The 21146-nt window shown below is 35.8% G+C and overlaps 1 protein-coding gene across 5 annotated transcripts; it reads left to right on the forward strand.

The window, feature by feature from the left end:
- The first annotated feature begins 1496 nt into the window (after window positions 1–1496).
- Window positions 1497–19331, forward strand: DTWD1 (DTW domain containing 1). 5 transcript variants are annotated; one of them, XM_061157119.1, is made up of 6 exons: window positions 1527–1638; window positions 4387–4505; window positions 6062–6380; window positions 10350–10493; window positions 12439–12688; window positions 19016–19331. In XM_061157119.1, the coding sequence occupies exons 3-6, from the start codon at window positions 6117–6119 to the stop codon at window positions 19261–19263; spliced, it is 906 nt and encodes a 301-aa protein (XP_061013102.1). In that variant the 5' UTR covers window positions 1527–1638; window positions 4387–4505; window positions 6062–6116; the 3' UTR covers window positions 19264–19331. The 5 variants fall into 5 exon arrangements, with proteins under 5 accessions (XP_061013101.1, XP_061013102.1, XP_061013103.1 ...); XM_061157120.1 differs by having other exon boundaries at window positions 1529–1638; window positions 4422–4505; XM_061157118.1 differs by lacking the exon at window positions 4387–4505 and having other exon boundaries at window positions 1497–1638.
- Window positions 19332–21146: the final 1815 nt, after the last annotated feature.

Consider the following 21146-nt stretch of genomic DNA (forward strand, 5'->3'; position numbering starts at 1 on the left):
AAATGATTATTTTAAGACAGCATATTTTGGAGTAATGTATCACATAGTAATAGTAACCCAGTACTCACTCTGATAAAGAAATAGCATCATTTGCTTTTTAATCTGTGCACTTGAATTAAATTAGTTTAAAATGATAAATTACTTATTGGCTTGATGACTTTGCTATTGATTCTCCTATTTCCCTTTCTTAAAGCGGTGGCTTTCAAACATTTTAAAAAAGGAACACACAATGAGAAATGCATTTTATAAACATGACCTAGTGTACATATACATGCATACATATATACTTTAAAACTCCACAAAGTAATACTTAACCTTACCAAGTGCCATGCACTGCTTTTCCAAGCTAGACGATTTCTTTTTTTAAAAAGTGTAGTTGTCACTAAATTTCCTTAATTACAACTGGGACCTCCACCAATGGGATCCACACCGTTCCTTTGATTCGAACACTGTACGAAACCATAATAATTCTTCAGAGCTTTACTCAAATCCAGCCAATAGCCCTTCACTGACCAATCCATTCTGAGTTCTCTTGAAATTCCTATAATTTATTAGCCATATGGTATTTTCTCTACTATGCATGCTTAACTTGATACTTCAGGTCCAACATTTTTGGCACCAGGGATCAGTTTGGTGGAAAATAATTTTCCCAAGAACTGGGGTGGGGGAGGTGGGGGTGGGTTCAGGATGATTCAAGTGCATTACACTATTGTGTGCTTTATTTCTATTATTATATTAGCTCCAATTCAGATTATTAGGCATTAGATCCTGGAGACTGGGGACCCCTGCCTAAGGCAACATTCTGTCTTTTAACTCTCAACTGCTAAATTCATAGTATTCAATAAATACATTGCTCAAGATCTGGCCAGTGTGTTTTTAAATCTCAACTGTCAACAAGCATTCCTTCTCTACAGATTTTCTTTGGGGTGGGGCAAGGAAAAATGGTTTAATAATCTATCCGCATACTATGCTTAATTTCAGATTGGAAAAGTGCACAAAGTAGTCCCAACTCTGCGTGAGTCTGTACTTTTAAAATAGACCTCATTATCAGATATAATTTTTCTAACAGCTTTCCTTACTATACAGCATACGAACTACTTCTCTGGACACAGCCATTAAAAAAAAAAAGTAATAGAACAAAGTTCTCAAGACTGAAATATTTTAGGGATTGGCAAATAGGAAAGTGTTCTGTAGGAACAGCATTTTCACAACGCACTGCAACTACACCTTGATAGTGTATTTCGAGAACCGCGTCCCCCCTCCGCGGTCCCGGCCAGTCTCAGGAGGGAGCTCAGAGCAGCGCTGGCGGGATGTGAGGCCAGGCCTCACGGACCAGGGTCCTGGTTCTCCATTACTTCTCTCCGGAAAAGGGTGACACCACACCGACAGCTGGAAAAGCTGGGGCGGGACTTTGCCTCTAACCCCTCACGGCGGGTGTCCCCGCCCGTTACCTTTGCCAGCGGAACCCGCGCGGAGGCCGGCCCTAGCAACGGCCTTAGCAACGTCCGGGCTCCTCCCTCTGGTGTCGCCCGGAAAGCGCTCCGCCGCGGCCAGGCGGGACCGGGGCCGGGCGCGCAGCTTGGGCTCCGGCGGAGCGGAAGACGCGTGGAGCTGTGTGAGGACCCGCGGGCTGTGCAGGTCTGAGTCCCACTCTGATCCCTCGTGCGGGTCTCAGCGCTTCTGTGGGGACCGGGGTCCGCAACCCGGAAGCTGCGGGAGTGGACGCTCCATGGCCGGGCCCCGGCGGAGGTCGTGCTGCGTGTCGCTTGTGAGCGGGGCCCTGGTCCCTGTGCGGCCGCCAGCGTGTTTAAGGTCTTGTGGGCCCTTTGGGGAAAGGGCGTCCAAATTTTTCTTCAAAAAAAGGTTTTTTTTGTTTTTCTTTTTTTTTAACCCCTAACCATTATTTTCAGTGGAGTCCGGCCCAAGAAAAGTCTGTTCAGGCAAAGTTAGTCCACTAGGTACCCTATTCTTTATTTTTTAGTGTTTGGAGTGATTTGCGGGACAGTGGTTATCACCGAAGGAGAAAATTAGTACAGGCATAGTGTGCCATGCAGTGTATTTAAAATATTAAGGTTATAAATACGTAATAAGCAAAGGGGCTGTCCTTAAGTCTGAATTATTTCTTGGAAATGTAGGACAAGTCAGGAGGTCTATTAACGCTGAGGTGCCAGTTCCATGAAGTTGGATGATAAAATCACTGCTTGATTCAGAACCACAATATTTAAAAATTACTTCTCTCTAAACCCCAGTGTACCATGAAAAACTAAGGCAAGACAGTCTCTGCCACAGGGTGGGTGCTATGTGTGTGGGGGGTGGGGTGGTGGTGGTGGTGAGGAGGGAATAGACTGTTAGCCTGTTAGGAAAAGGTGTTGCCTTGAATTCTTAACAGTAGACCATTGGACCTGTACATATGACCAGGTTCTTAAAAATAGGAAAATAAAATTTAAGTGGGTTTTATCTGGTACTGTTAGGATCCGAAGTACAGGATGAGGAGATTATATGTAATGTTCCATTGCTGTGTTGTATGCTCAGTTGTGTCCCACTCTTTGCGACCCCATGGACTGTAGCCTGCCAGCTTCCTCTGTCCATGGGACTTTCCAGGCAAGAATATTGGAGTGGGTTGCTATTTTCTCCTCCAGGGGATCTTTCTAACCCAAGGATTGAACTCCTGTCTCCTGCATAAGGATGGGGGGTGGGGGTGGGAGTTAACTGATTTGTAGCTAGGAGTCTTTTGCATTATTATTTTGGAAAAACAAGAAAAAAAATCTGCCAGGCTGCAGATTACAGGTAAAGGTTGTCAGATACTTCAGTAGCAATTGCATAGTGAATGCTTCTTTTTCATAATGGTTTTGATTTAGTTAACAAGTATTTGTTGAATTCCTCATTATGGAATTGCAGAGTGAAGGATTCTACTCTTGGGGAGTTGACTACTACTAGGAAGGATAGCTTAACTAAAAGGTAACTCCAAATTAAAATATATTTTTCCATGTTAAGTATCTGGAACTAGTAATAAGTACATGAAAGCAAAGAGGTGAAGAGATTGCAATGGGCCATCTAGAATCCTGACTTTGAGACTAAAAATACAGGATTATGTGCAAGATAGAATTGGTACAACTTAATTGCGTAGTTAAAAAATTAATTTGTTTTCAACCCAAGTTGCAAAATGACAGGTGCATATCTAGGCAAAAATATTTGTTAGTTCCTTAGGAACGAAGTTTTTTTATGTTTTCTCAGTAACCCCAACAACTCCACTTGTATTTCTCACACATAATTGATGTTAAGATATATGCTTTGAAAGTTTTGAATCGTGTGTGCAGTAAATTATTTGTACACATTAGAAACAGGCTGTTGATTAGGTCAGGATGGAACCCTTGTTCATATGGTTTTAGAGACCTTTGGAGGGAGCTCCCCATGACTTAGAACTGCAGGCCTCTTCTGTAGCCACCTCATCTACATGTGAGAGTGTGTAGGTAAGGCAAGGCAGGAAGCCATAGACCTTTCCCTTGCACCGTCTCAAGGTGTTTGTGTTGTTTGATTTTTGTAGAGAAAGGACTTTTTATATAAGGCTCTGCTAATTTGGGGCTTCCCTGGTGGCTCAGCTGGTGAAAAACCCCTGCCTGCCAGTGCAGGAGATTCAAGAGATGCAGGTTCGAACCCTGGGTCAGGAAGATCTCCTGGAGAGGGTAATGCAACCCACTTGAGTATTCTTGCTTGGGAAATCCTGTGGACAGAGGAGCCTGGCGGGCTATAGTCCATGGGGTTGCAAAAGAGTTGGACACATCTGAATGACTAAACAACAACAAAAAATTCATTTAGCTATATGGATGGACTGCCAAATGGAATACATGGGGATTTTTATGAGGCATCTCAGGAGGAGTGCACTTTGAGGCTCCAGAAAAACTCACCAGTAGTTTTCCATTAAACATCAAGCAACTACATTGACTTTCATGACACTGTTGGGAACATACTTCCCCACTAACCCTGGGCCCCATAGTGGCACATGCAAATCCCTGCATAGCTACTGGAATACCCAGCGAAGTGGAGTCAAATTGAATTAGACCACTCCAATTGCTTTTTTAGGATAAGCCCATGATCTGGATAACTCAAGACTATCGTAGCCTAAAAAATGTTTTTAAGAACCTCAGGTAACAGTAGAACAAAGCCAAACCAAGACGATTTAGGGACCAGTTAGTTTCCTAAGTTCAGTGATGAGACCTCTGTTGGCTTGTGAGAATTGACCTTTTGTTGGCCAGAGAAGGATTTGTGGCTCTGATTTCTGGAGACTAATAGGATCTCTTGCCAGGATTTTAAGGCTTCTCCTGTCCTTCGAATGACTTTTTGATCTTAGCCAAGATTTCTTTACCTGTATTTGTTGATGGACTCTAGAATCTAACCTGCAAACCATCTGAAATTGTGTGCAGAATACTGCATCTGTAAGTGCATTTACTAGAGAGAAGGTCAAAGACTCTCATGCAGTCTTAAAAGGATCTGAGCCTCAAGAAAAGGTAACAGCTTAATATCCTGCAGTCTCCCAGTCATTGAGGGCATATTGACAAAACTAAAAGTCATTTTTAGGAAAGTGATTTGGAGTAGAGGTCACATAATGTTTCCCATTCATGAGGCAAGAAGAAGGGATTGGACCATCGTTTTTAAATATCTCTTTGTCCTACCAACCCAAAATGTAAACCCTTACCTAATTAGTACACATCAAAAATATTTATTGTATTTTGGCTTTCCCCTTGAATAAATTTGGCAAGTATATTTTACTTTTCCTTCAATGACCAACATCTTTTTTCCTTGCCTTTCTTTATTTGGGTCCCAAGTTCCCTGGCATTTACAATCTATAAAAAACTCCTGATGACTAATTAAATTAGTATCACTAACTTCTTGTTAGTAAATTATATTGTGTATTATGTTCCACTGGACTCTTTGTTCACTTTCGTTTTGGGAAACCACAGAAAGTTTCCTGTTTCTGTCACAGCTTTTCTCCTCTCAGTGTTTGTACTTAAAGTGCCTGGAGTCTCATAGTTAAACACCACAATACCAAGACTTTAGGTTATGAGAATCATTTTACAGCTCTGGAATGCATATCAAATGAAGAGGGCCCCAGTCCCTTTTTCCCTCTAAGCCTATTGTGCTTACAAAGTATTTGAATAACAATTTTGGCAACCATCATCCTCCTTTGAAGGAAATATTTAAGTGCGAAAGGCACTTTACTGTTTTATCTCTAGACTGAATGGTATATATTTTTGAAAGCATATGATTTCTTAGAATGGGTGAACACTGATGTTACTCTGTAAAATTTTAACGTTTATAGATTACACTTTAATCTTTATGTATATGCCTTTATATTTTTATAGGCATATGTTTCACCTTTTGAGATATTTAAAAAATTATAATTGCTAGTGGATGACTTAATGGATGTTTAGTTATATTTTTATGTGTGTTTTAATTTATGTTGGAGAGAATTACATCTTTTAGAACATAACCAACTAAATTTTACTGATTTCACCTTGTATTTTTTTCAAGGTTCAGACTGAGAATTGATGTCATGTCAGAGTGTGATTTGATGTCTTATAATAACAAGTGAAAGTCAGAGCTTGCAGGGTTGAATACATTCCTGGCTGATACTAACATAAAAACATTACATTCCTAATATAGAACAAAAGTACTGTTTCTGGAACAAAAATAGTCACTGAGAAATAGATTGTTTGTACCTAAACTTTATGTTTGAAATAATTTTTCTGGGAGACAACCTTCCTGTTTTTATGGAGGGACTAACTTTAAAGGGTAATTTTTTTTTTTTTTTAGTTTATTGCTTTTTAACATTATATCTTAAAGCATGCTAATCTAGTGGTTTAAAAACTCATTAACATTTGTTGCTGCTGCTAAGTCGCTTCAGTCACGTCCTACTCTGTGCGACCCCATAGACGGCAGCCCACCAGGCTCCGCCGTCCGTGAGTCAGCACACAGTTGTGAATTAAATGGAGTAGTTTTCTTTGTAGAAACAGTGAATGAAATGTTTTATGTTTTTTATTTTGCCCCCCACTTTTTTTTCTAGTGCATCTACAATATGTGTTTTAGAAATAAAAGTTAAACTTTGATTTGAATGAAAAATGTCTCTCAGTACACCTATATTTCTCAAAGAAAGGGAAGAAGATAATTCAAAATTTGTGGAAATACAGCAGTCACAAACTACATGCATAGCTGCAGAAGATCCTCTTCAAAACTTATGCTTAGCATCTCAAGAAGTTCTCAAAAAAGCTCAGCAAAATGGAAGATCAAAATGTCTGAAGTGTGGTGGTTCAAGAATGTTCTACTGCTATACATGTTACGTCCCAGTTGAGAATGTACCTGTTGAACAGATACCACATGTGAAGGTTGGTGAGAAATTTAATTGTTTGGAAGTAGGAGAATTGATTTTAAAGACACATCTGATATATCCCTATTCTAATATAACTGATAAGCTTGATAAATGACATCATTATGAAAATTAATTAATAGAAAGTTTAATCCTATAGACCTGTAAACCTATTTTTCCCCCTTGTTTCTAGAAAAAGAGACATACATTGCTGAAACACTTGCATATGAGATGAATGCTGTTGTTTTTAATGAAATCAGTTACTTTTTAAAATAAATGATTATAATTCATTTACATCATAGAAAAAATGTTGTTTAAACTTGAAAACTACAAGAGACAAGTTTACAGGCTGCATGAAGGAGCTTCAAAAACCACCTCAGGGCCTTGGACTGCCCTTGAGAAGAAAACATATCCTGAAGGAACTAGGGTTGATATTTGCTTAGGCAGAATTGTGAGTTTAGCCTCATTCTGCATATGGAGATGGAGCACATGTCAGTGACCAAAACTAAACTAAACTGAAATTGAAAAGACTAAGGCCTGCTCATTGGGCTGTGTTATAATTATAGTGATTTAACGCCAGATTTCAACAAATTGATGTGAATTGATTGCTTACCTTATACTTTTTGTTGCCTATCAAGACTATTTTTGTGTAGATAAAAGGTCTGTAGACCATCATGTCTCTGTAATCAAAGACTTAGTTATGTATATGTTAACTTGTCTAACAGTGACTCAAACTTTAAGTCAAATGGTTTATGAAATTTGACTGCTGCCTGTTAGGACCTTAAAGAGACCAAATTCTACACATGAACTCATTAGAACTTGGCAATAAGAAAATAAGTTTAATGTGGTGATAAGGTTCATTTAAATTTTAAGTAAGAACAATACTTTGAAACACTTGTATTTTGTTACTTGAATTGCATTTTAGCCTACATGTTACCTTGGCAAGTCCATGGTCTGCTTAGGGGTCTAAAATCATTCTTAGAGGCTATTGGCAAGTTTACTGGCCAAGAATAACAGTATAGAATCCAGTAAGCTTTATAGTTAGCTCAGAAAAACAGAGCTTGAGCCCAATAATTCTTCTAAAGTCCGCATTGTTGTTCAGTCACTAAGTTATGTTCAACTCTTTGCCACCCCAGGCTCCTCTGCCCTCTGCTGTCTCCTGGAGCTTGCTCAAATTCATGTCCATTGAGTGGTGATACTATCTAATCATCTCGTCCTCTGCTGCCCCCTTCTCCTTTGTCTCCCTTCTCCCATTATCCCCATCTCTCATATAAAAATGTTACATTTTGAAGTATAGTTTTGGAGATATGAACAGAATCATTTCATCTTTTTATATCATAGCCACATAAAATATCCCATTAAAAGTTTTATCTTAAGATATATTTTGTTCAAAAGGGTTGATGATCAGAATAATAAAAGTTAATAATATAGGGCTAATATTTTCATAGAAATTTAATAATTGAGTATTGTTTTTTAAATCCATGACCTAATGTCCACTATTTTAATGAAATGGCTGAAACACTATACCAAGAGTTTGATCAACTCTAAATGGCCTACTGGATGGTGCAAAATTTTCTGAGGTATTTTATTTTAATTACCATATGTAAAATTTTGTGAGTTACTACATATTAATTAAAAAAATCTAAAAATTTTTCTAGTTTCTACTTTATTTTTACAAATGGTGCAGCATTTGCTTTTAGATAGCCTGCTTCGGAAGGGAAGATAACTACATAATGAATAAGTACCTCCCAAGCTATAAATTTTACTCTAGGGATTAAATTCATTAATATATATCTTTTTAATGCAGAAGAAAAATTTTTTAATGTCATGACAAATTCATTAATTTTTTTTTAAGTCATGACAAATGTCTTTTTTTTTTTTTTTAAGGCGAAGAAAGGTCATCAGATGAAAGCTTCATCTTTATTAGAGTACTAGAATTGAAAAGATTCTCTTTGGGAAGGTTGATAATCACATGGAAAAAGGCTAGAGTTTTCTGCTAATTGTATTTTGATAAATATGGGTAGAAAGTTTTGTGGTAAATCTCTCATAGGAAACATAGATGTTAGGGAACAGATTGATGGTCTTTAAATGTTTGAAAACAAAACATCTCTACTTGAACTGAGTCTGGTCAACTCTAGTTGTATTACTCTGTACCCTGTGATTGTTTAAGATATATCTTCTTTTAAAATGTGTGAACTAGAACACAAACATATATTTCTGTATTTCCATGACTTGACCTGTGTCTGGACTTTCATAGTATAATTTTCAGGCTTACTCGGGGAACTAAAGATACATGGCTTGGCTCCCAGAAATACTTCTTGAGCACAGATATTACATAACTGTTTTATACTTGTAGATGTTAGTCTATGATATGCTAGTTTCATGATTTGTGAAATACATTAGTAACTTTCAGTCCTGCGTTCTTGATTTAAATGATGTCCTTCAGAGATAGCCAACTGATCAGAAATGTTGGTCATTGCCTTTGGAATTTTCAGCTCTATTCATCAGCTGTATAAGAAAGTCGGTTTTATTAGTATTAGAATACTTTGTCATGATCTGCTTTTTTTTTTTTCTTTCTTCTTTCCTGCCTTCCCTGAACTAAGATAATGCTGAGCTGCTACTGAGAGACCCTGGGGAAAGGGAATGTAGAGTAGCATCAGCTGGGATTGAGTTTCATGAGGCAAGTCTGATGTAGAGTTCAGCCAGAGGTAGACTGATGTAAAATCATTTGTGAACTGCCTACTTAAATGGCAAATTTTCTATCAATAGAAGTTGATTTGATGTTTTGAAGCAGTTGCCTTCAAGTTATAAATGATCACTAGGCCTAAGTGAGAAGGTAGGAGACATCAGGTTTGAAACCCTGGATTGAAAGCTAGGGATGTTTTCAATGTTATCTGGGATGTTTATGGCCCTTCTAGGATATATATATAGCTTCCTCTTTCCACATAATTATCCTGAGTGATAAACTATGTACAATTTGGGATCATCTAGTAGCATATAGAAACTGCCCCTTTAAAAAATAGTTCTGGAGTTAATGACACACACAACATGAATGAATCTCAGAATAATTATTCAAAGTGAAGGCAATCAAAAGAAAAATGTTTATAATTTATGATTTCATTTATACAAAATTCTGGAAAATGCCAACTAGCCTATAGCAATAGATCAGTAGTTGCCTAGGACTGTGATGGGAGAGATACGACTTGGCTTCTGTTTTCATAGTCATGGCTGAAGGCAGGATTCATACAAGCATTATACAGAAAACTAAACTGAACAAGTCAGCGAAATAATAGAAAAATCTAACTCAAGAAATTTGCAAGACTATTATTTTTGCATACAGACAGGACATAATTCATAGTAATTAAATAATGAAACTAAGGAAAATAGGCAAAATGATTTTGAAAAGTTATTTTTTATATAGAGTATACCTCCTGGAACCATTCTGTTACTCTTTTTCCAATTAATAATTAATTTCACATGCTGAGAATCATGATGTTAACATTAAAAGATAATGCCTTTAACCTCAAAAGATGTTTTGAGGAAGAAAATTTTAACTTGAATTTTAGATCTAAAATTTTTGCCTGAGCTTATACTTCTTTTTAATATATTATAAAGTTAACAGACCTGAAAGTTTATAGCAATTATAAAAAATATTCTTGACACAGATATTTGAATGCAAGGAATAGGACTCAGTCCAGTGTGACAAATGAATATGACATTGGAACATTGCTATAAGAGTCTGTTAAATGAGTTGAAAATAGTTCTAGTGCATGATTAACAGTATTAAGAAATAAATTTGTGTTTGCTTTATGACTCTTACTAGTCTTAGTATTCTGTTCTAAAAAAGTATGACTTTCAGACTATTAAGTATATTCATAGGAACTTAGTGTGAGCTTGCTATTTAAGCTTTAAAGACCATTTTTATTAACATAAAAATTAGAATTTTCTATTTGTTTTGTTCATTTTTTCCTTTTTCTCTAAATTTTAGCTACCATTGAAGATTGACATCATTAAACATCCAAATGAAACAGATGGCAAAAGCACCGCTGTACATGCAAAACTCTTAGCACCTGAATTTGTAAATATTTATACATATCCGTGTATTCCAGAATATGAAGAAAAGGACCATGAAGTAGGCAGTTTATTTTTTTTACAGCTTTTCACATTGAATCTAAATATGAATTTTAAACTGCATTGCCTTTCTAAACTTACTTGAACATAATTTACTATTTAATGGTCTTGGGTTAACCTTCTGCAGCACTTAACAAAATACAGTTTACTTCATCAGTATCTTAAAAGATCAAATGATCCTAGATGTTAGGCCTTTTTGAGTCTCTCTTTTCACTTTTTCTAGTTTGTCTGCATTATTTCTTCCAATTCTTACTCTTTGCTAGTATTACTAGGCCTGCTTTTACTTTTCTCCTTTCTCCATTCTTGTTCATATACTATATGTAAAAAGTCTAATTTGATACAAACTGAGAAACCAGATTACAAATGTTGAAATTTCTCCAGAAGAAAAAAAGACTAAGCTAGAAGGATTTTTAGAAATCCTTTCTAAATTAAAAGCTTTAGTACATGGCTTTTGTGATATTTATTTTGGCTACTCAGAGACCTTCCTTGCTCATTTCTAGATTCTTAATGGATTTTCACCTAGTTGAAATGGTCACATTAATGACAACAGGTCTTTACAGCTGATCTTGTTGAAAAGTGATGTTGCTATAGATCTCAAAAAACTAGGCCTTGAATACTTCTGAAAGAAACATATAAACTCTTTTGGGTCTCTTGGGAGAACATTTGTTGGTATGGTAAATGTAGAAACAAAATAAAAAATCAGTGCATTTGTTTGGTTAAGAAAGAACTTGGTGTTTTTCCTTTCCTATTAATATATTTGTAATTTTTGGTTGAGTTTATATAGAAAGTTGTGTTTGTAAATGATATCTGAGTTTGGGATCTAGGAGTATATTTGTATTTGTATATTTTATATATTTGTAGATATCATGTCAGTTAAATAGAACATAGTGCTATCTAATATAAAAAGACATGATGTGCTTATAGTCTTAAGAAAACTAAGAAGCCCTGGACTTTGCTAGTTGGGTATGGGGGAAAGGTAGGTGTGCATTGTGAGTGTCTGAAAAACTTTTATAACATTGATGTTTGTAAAGTTAAGATTTTAAATTTTAATAATATTTATTTTTCATATTAAAAATGATAATCTCCACTCAGAAATCTTTGGAAATAGGGGAAAATATGGAGGATAAATACCCATGATTCTATCAACATTTGTTCATTTAACAAATATTTGCTGGGTGCCTGCTTTGTGTTAGGAGTTGTTCATACCTTGGAGGTTATACAGTGTATAAGGTCTCAGTAAAAAAACATGCTGAAAGAAAGGAAGTACCATAATTCACTGAGTAATTCTTTAACAGTTAAATTTTTTATTTTTAAGTTTTCACTGTAATAAATGTACTTTAACATATATTCTGGGTATTGTGAGTATATGTATATTTAGAATTATTTTATTAAGATAAATTCCCATAATTGAAATTTCATTTGACTAGAGAGTATGAACATCTCAAGACTCTTGACTTATATTGCCAAATGGCTTTCACAGTTACGTTATTTAAACTTGACATCAGTAATGGCTTTAAAGACCTATTATACCATTTCCTCACCAGCATTGGCTGTATCATTTGTTTTCTCTTTGCTTATTATATAGGTGAAGATGGTATTTAATTATCAAGCACTTTTCAGTGGTTCTTTTACAAAGTACCCCATACTTTGCCTTTTATTTTATGAAACATTACAGAGTTTAGTTTTTTTATTTAAGATACAATTAACCTGGTTTCTATCAATAAGTGAATAGCTTATTTTAAAGTATAGAAGTATTTCTTGATGGTATATTATGATTATAGGTTACTAGGGAAGAACCAAAAGCTTTACCACATATATATTAAAGAGGCACATATACTAAAACCTAATGCTTTTTTCTCAGATACTCAATATAGTTTTTCCTCTTGAAGTTTTAAGTCTAATGCTAAGACCATAGCACACTACTAATGTAAACTTCTTTGCCTTAGGTTGCACTTGTATTTCCTGGACCGAAGTCTGTTTCAGTAAAAGATATTTCTTTTCATCTGCAAAAAAAGAGTCAAAATAGCATTAGAGGCAAAAATGATGACCTTGATAAGCCATCCATTAAACGCAAGAAAACTGAAGAACAGAATTTGAATGACAGCAAATGCAAAGCCACAACACTGAAAAAAATTGTGTTCATAGACAGCACCTGGAACCAAACAAACAAAATATTCACTGATGAGAGACTTCAAGGTAAATAATAATAAAAATGTTGCATTTTTTTTTTTTAACTTTTCCTTCTCCCAACTTTCAGAAACTTCAAACCTACTGATGTATTCAAGAAGAGTTGCATTGCCACCTTTGCTTTATTTTTCCTTCTCTATTATATGTATCTGTGTGTACTTAGATATGTATATTTTTGGTTGAACCATTTGAAAGTAAGTTGCAGGCTTTACAGCACATCACCCTTAAATATCTAAGTATGCATCCTTAAAGAAGAATGGCGTAATTGCTATACCATTATCACCATAAGGAAGTTAGCAAAAGTTCTATAATCTTTAGTCCAAATTTACATTTCCCTAATTGACCTAAAAATATTTGTTGTAGCCTTTTTCCTCTGATACAGCATGTAAACTCAGATTCCATTTGGTTATTATGTCTCTTTAGTCTCTTAATGTAGAACAGTTCCCTGTTTTTGCATTTTATGACTTGGGCTTGTATGAAGAGGACAGATTAGTTGTCTGCTGATTTTAATGTTAGATTCAGTTTAAATATTTTTGTAAGGATACTTCAGATAAGGATAAATCCATGGTTGTCTATGAAAAATCTAGTTTATATCTGTTGTTTCGATATAATAGCATTCCTTTTCAGAAATGAAGTTGTTTAGGTGATTAGTTACCCTATTTATAGCTAAAGTTGTATACATCAAATAAGAGGACATGGTGTACCTTTAATAGGTGATTAGTTATCCTATTCATAACTAAAATTGTATACATCAAATAAGGGGACATAGTGTACCTTTTTCCATTACTGCTGATAACATTAATTCCTTGATTAAAGTGGTGATTGCCAGATCTCTCCATTATAAAGTTTATTTTCTTTGTTGAAATTACTAGTAATCTATGGGGAAATACTTTTAAGACACTGAACTATTTCCCAACTGCTTTTTACCAAGTGGTTTTAGTATTTATTGATGTGTGTGTGTGTCAGTTGCTCAGTTGTGTCTGACTCTCTGCGACCCCATGGACTGTGGCCCACCAGGCTCCTCTGTCCATGGAGTTCTCCAGGGAAGAATACTGGAGTGGATAGCCGTTCCCTTCTTCAGGGGGTCTTCCCGATCCAAGGTTTGAACCTTGTCTCTTGCATTACAGACAAACTATTGCCTAAATCAGTAATTACATTAAGGATTACAAAATGATGAAATTTTAATGTTTTTATTTCTTCTGCATTTGTTTGCTGGCATTCTTATGTAAAGATGAGCTTTTCTTTTTTCCCTCTCTCCTTTTTCCTCTCTTTCCTGCCACCTCTTTTTGGGATCATTGTGGTCTTATGGGTTTCCTTTTCATTCAGTATATTATAATTTATCATGATTATATTCTTTTTGATGCCCAAATTGTCTAAAACTTTGCCATTGGGAACATTTCAGGTCCTTTGTGGCATGGCCTCTTTAGTCTTTCTGGTACAACAAGCTGTCCCAAGTTCACTTGTACTTTTTTCCTGCCCCAGACCTAGAATTAATTGTTTGAAGGAACTGTGGTTCTTTTAATGGGGAATGTTATTAGAAACCAAGATCTGGTACATTTATTACTGCTTGTATATCATTGCTTCAGTGGACAGAGCCAAGAAAAATAAATAGCTATGTATTGAGTTCACATGAATGGTTTCAATTCAGATTTAACATTTCTTTCTTTTGTTTTGTTTGTATATTTTTCTTTAGAGTGAAAAGCTTAGTTTCTAATAATTAATGGTTTAAAGAGTTGCTTTACTTGCCCAAGTAACACAACTAGTAATATGAAGAATATTACCTGTCTTGTTCGCTTGTTCCTTACTCAGTTCTTTAGGCTTTTTCAGTAGTTTCTCTAAAAGCTTTGGGTTTATTTCTGGCTCTTTGGTGGCTTTATTTGTATACCATGTATGATTAGAGAGCAAGAGAGTTAACCAGTTGGTTTTAAGCAGTTTCCAAATCAGTTTCAAACTGGAAGAGCTTCTCTCAGGCAGTTATTCAAAATGTACATCATGTAGAAAAGAAAGTGTATGGCACTTTTTGGAATCTTGTGTTAATTAGTCTCAAGCTAAAGTGAATGACAATACTAGATTTAACTCGCTTAATTTATATAGTTTATATCCCTTGAAAACATACATGTTAGTAAGACTCCTTTGTCATTCTGCCTCTATGTGTGATTGGGTGTATGTGTGTGAGAAAGATAGGCAGACAGAGACAAATAAATGGTGTGTTTGTGTTCTTGTGTGTTTCTGTGTTTGGGAAGGATGTGTGTATGGAGAGTGACTGCAAAAAGATGACAGAATAAGATTTGTAATCTTATTGCTAATATTTGATTGATGAAACCCTAAAACCCTGCTCTTTGGAGTACTGCCTGCCATATTCCCTTGAATAGTTACAGTTGCATGTTACCCAGTTTGAAGATTTTTCCTGAGCCATTTTTCTTTAAAGTACCTTATGTGGTAATGGAAAGGATCAAATGAAGAACATAAGTGGTTTTAAAACTTGAAAAAAATTATAAAGGGAATTATTGAGGTACGATTTAAATCTGTTAAGCCTTTGTGCTTAAGGCTTCAAATCACATTTGTACAAAAGTTTTCTGTTATTCCTTCTCAGATCGCATAGAAAGTATCATATATTTCAGTTCTGTGCTACATCAGAATTTTAAATGGATTTCTTAATTCCTTCAAAATCATGAAATAAACAGATTTCTGGAGTCAGTTTTTTCTGCATCTCCTACTTCAACTCCTGTCCCTTCTGACTCCTCATCACACCACAGGAACTGTTTAGTCCTCAGCATATTTATTATCTCTATATGTGTGTGAAATATCAGTTTCCAGATAAGCCAAGTTACTTCCACAAGAAACAACCCTTGTTTGTTATAAATCATTGCTGTTAGGTTTTAAAACATTTTATCATTTGATGGGATTAAGCTGAACAAACCAACTCTAAATTTCTATTTAAGCCCTCAAATGTACTGTATTAAAATGTTTCTGTTACTCTAATTATGAATGCTGAGATTAAGAATCCTCTTAACAATGTAACATACTCTTTTGCCAAACTTTACAGAGAAATAACTGTGAATGTTTTACTGCTCTCAAAACAAAACATTTGAAGTTTGAGTGCCTAATTTAATCATGAAATGTAAGCCTGCAAGTGAAGAGTGGCATAATGTTCTTGAAGATTCATATTGAAAGGCTAAGGGGAATGCATTGGGAAAGGATGGTGTCTTTTTGTTGTAGAAGGATTCCAAATTACTAAAACTACCATTCATCTCACTTCAATAAGTGGTGCTGGGAAAACTGGACAGCTGCATGTAAAAGAATGAAATTAAAATATTCTCTAATACCATATACAATAATAAACTCAAAATGGATTAAAGACATAAATGTAAGACAGATACTAGAAAGCTCCTAGAGGAAAACATACATGGTACACATAATACAAACATACACGCAATAGAATACTACTCAGCCATTAAAAAAGAATGAAATCTTGCCATTTTCAGTAATATGGATGGACTTGGAGGGCATTATGCTAAGTGAGATAATGGAAAGACAAGTATTGTATGATATCAGTTATATGTGAAATCTAAAAAAATACAAGGATATAATAAAAGAGATGCAGACTCATAGATGTAAAGAACAAACTGATGGATACCAGTGAAGGAGGGGCAATATAGGGGTAGGAAAGTAAAACAGACAAACTATAAAGTAAGCTATAAGGATGTATTGTACAGCACAGGGAATACAGCAAATATTTTATAATAACTATAAATGGGGTATAACCTTTAAAAATTGTGAATCACTATGTTGTACACTTGTAACTTATATTGTATAACATACTTTCAATTAAAAAAGTTTTCCTTTTTTAGGTTATTAGTTTTGCTTTTTTCTTTTTTGACTTGTAGTTTTCTCGGGACTCAAATTTTAAGTTCACTGTTTTGTTTCTAAGATTGTAGCTATAGTTTACTCATTTTCACTACTATGTAATGTATGATTGTGTGAATATACTAAGGTTTATTCAGTCTTCTGTTGATGAAACAATTTAATTATTTCTGGTTTTTGCTACAGCGCTACTGTGTGCTACTATTAAACACAGTGGTACTATGAACATTTTTGCACATGTGCAAGCTTCCTCTAGGAAACATACCTAGAACTGGAATTGCTGTTTTGTTACATATAAGAATGTTCAGTCTTATAGGACGATGCCAAGTATTTTCCAAAGTGTGGGTATACAGGTTTATACTCCCATCATTAATGTGCGAGAATTCCTATCAGTTCATAATGCCTCCTACCATTGTGTTGTCAAATGTTTGATACTTGCCAATAGAGTGGGTATAATATGGTATCTGGTTGTAGTCATAATTTACCTTTCACTAATCACTAATTGGGTTGAGCATCATTTTGTTTGCTTATTTGGCCGTACATGTCCTGTTCTGTGAAGTATCTATGTCCGTTTTTCTAGTGTTTTGTTTTTCTTATTGACTTGTAGGAATTCTTTATATAGAATATAGATATTTATGTTTTGAAATATCTTCATGCAGTCTCTGACTCATCTTCTAAATTTCTTTATGGTATCTTTTGAAGAACCGAAATTCTTAGTGTGGAATTTATCCATCTTTCATGTTTAGCACTTTTGTTCCTTTTAAAAATCTCTCTACCCCAATATATTTCACCATGACAAGGCTGTGATCCAAAAGATGCTTGCTTCTTGGAAGGAAAGCTATGATAAATCTAGACAGCATATTAAAAAGCAGAAACATCACTTTGCCAACAAAGGTCCATATAGTCAAAGCTATGATTTTTCTAGTAGTCATGTTCGACTACTAGAACATGTCAACAACTAGTCATGTTGGACCATAAAGAAGACTGAGCACCAAAGAATTGACGCTTTCGAATTGTGGTGCTGGAGAAGACTTTTGAGATTCCCTTGGACTGCAAGGAGATCAAACCAGTCTATCCTAAAGGAAATCAATCCTGAATATGCATTGGAATGACTGATGCTGAAGCTGAAGTTTCAATACCTTGGCCACCTGATGTGAAGAGCCGACTTATTGGAAAAGACTCTGATGCTGGGAAAGATTGAGGGCAAAAGGAGAAGGGGGCAGCGGTGGATGAGATGGTTGGATGGCATCACCGACTCAATGGACACGAATTTGAGCAAACCCCAGGAGATAGTGAATGACAGAGAAGCCTGGCATGCTGCAGTCCATGGGGTCACAAAGAGTAAGACACAACTTAGCAACTGAACAATAGCAACAGATGTCAGTTGTGTTTTTCCCTTTTCAACTATTATGCATGTAATTAATTTATTGTTTTTGTAGTATTGTGTATTGAATGGAAGCCTTGTGGAGGTCCTTCCTATTGTGTTTCATTATGAAGATCATTGTCTTTTAAATGGCAGGTTTGGTCAGTTTATATTTGCTGTGAGTATTGGTTTAGAATAAAATATGATTTTTTAAAAGCAAATTTTATTGTGAGTCTGAGTGCTGGTCTTAAGGTGCTGAAAGCCTTCTGAGTTTATATGTTGACATCTGAGTTTTAAGAGATGAGAGTGAAAGTGAAAGTGGCTCAGTCATGTCCAACTCTTTATGACCCCATGGACTATACAGTCCATGGAATTCTCCAGGCCAGAATACTGATATAGAGCCTTTCCCTTCTCCAGGGGATCTGCCCAACCCAGGGATCGAACCCAGGTCTCCCACATTGCAGGCAGGTTCTTTACCAGCTGAACCTCAAGGGAAGCCCAAAAGATGAGAGTACTATTTTAAGATTTCATGAGTCATTTCCTCTTTAAATATTTAGGAGCTCAGCATTAGCCGACTGTGTCCCCAAGACTCTGAAACACAGATGTGACAGCTACTGAAACAGCTCTAGGTACTCTGTACATGAAAAGAGAGCCAAAAAGTGATCATCCAGTAGCTTTAACAGTATTAAGAATCGTTAATCTGCCTACCTGGTCTCAGTGAGTTTCAGAATGAATGATGTCTTAAAAATGTCAATTTATCAAGGAAATGAAACTTTTCTGAAAATTGGTGAACTTAGTCCTGTCACGGGTTAAAGTGAAAAAAGACCTTGGTAAGTAGATGACAGAGATGACCGTCTTAAATGTTAACCACTTGTAACCCATTGCTGTAAGGTCTGAGACTTATAGATAACTGTCATGGATAATATTTCATCCTGTGTTTTGTATTGCTTCTGTATATATCTTAATACATTTGAGAAAATACCCTGTTTGGAATTGGGATTGAAGAAGTTTAAAAAAAAAATCCTTAAAGTAATTAAGGGAAATCATTATTGTACCACACCCTGTGGTTAACAAGAAGTACCTATATTTTTCTTATTTGTTTTTGGCAGGGTTGCTACAAGTTGAGTTGAAAACAAGAAAAACTTGCTTTTGGCGCCATCAAAAAGGAAAGCCAGATACCTTCCTTTCCACGATTGAAGCCATTTACTACTTTCTGGTAGACTATCATACTGATATATTAAAAGAGAAATACAAAGGACAATATGATAATCTTTTATTTTTCTACTCTTTTATGCACCAGTTGATAAAGAATGCCAAGTGCCCTGGAGACAAGGAAACAAGAAAACTTACCCATTAGTTTTTTAAAAGTTACTCATGTAATTTTATTTTGCTAAAATCAATAAAATTATAATTGTGCTTTGTTTATTCCTAGGAAATATTCATGTGTAATGTCTGTAAGACCACTTGAAAAAATGAGGTTTTATTTATTTTACTTCATATTTTTAAAAATGAAGATATTTCTAAGGGAATTTTCAGAGATGGTATTGACCGAAAAATTCATTTCAGAAGCTACTTGCTCAAGTTTGGCAGATCTCAATTTTATTACTATATTTTAATATAATAATGTGTTATTTTATATCTATGTGGTTAGATGTAATTAGATATTTGTTTAGAGATCTTCATATCTTTCCATCTATACTCACAGATTCTCCTCAAGTAATTTGCTCAAGGTTGATGGCAAACCTGGACAGAACTAGAATTGTAGCTCCAGTCCATAGGGCTGTTTCTTTCAGTCCATGTTGCATATGATGGACTTTTTTTTTTTAATCTGCATCTTTTTTAGGGAGGAATTGTTAATAATCATGTCCTATCTTAGGGATGGACATATGACCCAGGTTAGCAAGCAAAATGCCTAGTGATTGATCTAGGATAAGCACATGTTTCCTTTTTGATAAGTAATATGAATGTTCAAGGAGGTAGGGATTATTTTTCTTAAAGCAGTATGGTTCACTGGTTAAAAGCACAGCCTCTAGAGCCAGACTACAGACTCTAGGGCTAGACTGTCTAAATCTAAATCTCATTTATCATTTTCTACCTACCAGTCACTTGTCAGTTTCTTGATTACTGAAGAGACCAGTAATACGGTAGGTATTTTAGGATGATGTTGAGGTTTAGCTGAGGGAATGTGTCTGTGGGGCTTTCAGTAGCACCTGGCATATAGTAAGTGCTATACATGTGTTTATTCTTTTTGTTTTATAAAATTGTGAACTAAGCATGATGTATATAACCCTAGAGCTACTGGTGACATCTCTGCTGCAGGTGGCAAAACTTTGCCTTAGAATGAAGCCAGCAAAAGAAAGAGTGGAGAGATAAAAAGACTTGAGTCCTGAGGACATTTAATCACCTAATCTAGCTGCTTGTGATTGGAGCCCTACTGTGCTGAATACCTTATGTTTGCCCTCTGGATCTACCCTTCAGTCTTTCCCATTCTGCTCTTTGCTCTGTGAGGTAGGTCCCCTTGCCCACTGGCTTTTGGTTGGGATCAGCAAACAGAAGGACCAGCAGTAGGTTGAAAGTTCAAAGGAAAATGAAATTGTGTTATCTCCCTGGCTGCTTTGCTGCTAGGCCACCATGGGTGGCTGTGTCCCCTTACTAGAGGTCACTTATCAGGCATCCTTTTCTCAGCAGTTATTCCAGTTCGTTTCAGACCCATACTTCCTCCTTCTACCCTTTTCATTTACGTAGTAAGGTCTCCTAGGTGTTCCTAGTCCCAAAGCAGGTCATTTACACCTTGGTTTTCCTAAACTCTGCCTGTACCTTTGTAAATAGTGATTTTTGTACGCTGCTCAGTTGCTAAGTCGTATCTGACTCTTTCCAGCCCCACAGACTGTAGCCCATTAGGCTTCCTTGCCCATGGGATTTTCCAGGCAGAAATACTAGAGTGGGTTGCCATTTCCTTCTCCAAGGGATCTTCCTGATCCAGGGATTGAACCTTCATCTCCTGCCACTTCTGCACTGGCAGGTGAATTCTTTATCACTGAGCCACAAGGGAGATATTTTTCTCGAAAGTCCCCACTTGAAGTTGTCCTCTTTATAGGATATTGACTATTAAATTTCATCCACATGAGTGCTAGAAATAGCAATACATTTCCCAAAGTACACTCAGTGGGACATGTGTTTTATGAAAAAAAAAAATTGTCGGTAAAATTTGTTTGCTGCACATTATATCCCCCTCTTAGA

Source organism: Dama dama, chromosome 12, assembly GCF_033118175.1.
Source record: "Dama dama isolate Ldn47 chromosome 12, ASM3311817v1, whole genome shotgun sequence".
Taxonomy (NCBI): Eukaryota; Metazoa; Chordata; class Mammalia; order Artiodactyla; family Cervidae; genus Dama; species Dama dama.

What these genes read in the sequence shown, in the direction of transcription:
- DTWD1 (XM_061157118.1), top strand. Translation starts at nt 6,117, where the DNA reads ATGTCTCTCAGTACACCTATATTTCTCAAAGAAAGGGAAGAAGATAAT. An exon ending in AACAGATACCACATGTGAAG is followed by an intron (nt 6,381 to 10,349) that starts GTTGGTGAGAAA and finishes TCTAAATTTTAG; the next exon opens with CTACCATTGAAGATTGACAT. An exon ending in CACTGATGAGAGACTTCAAG is followed by an intron (nt 12,689 to 19,015) that starts GTAAATAATAAT and finishes TGTTTTTGGCAG; the next exon opens with GGTTGCTACAAGTTGAGTTG.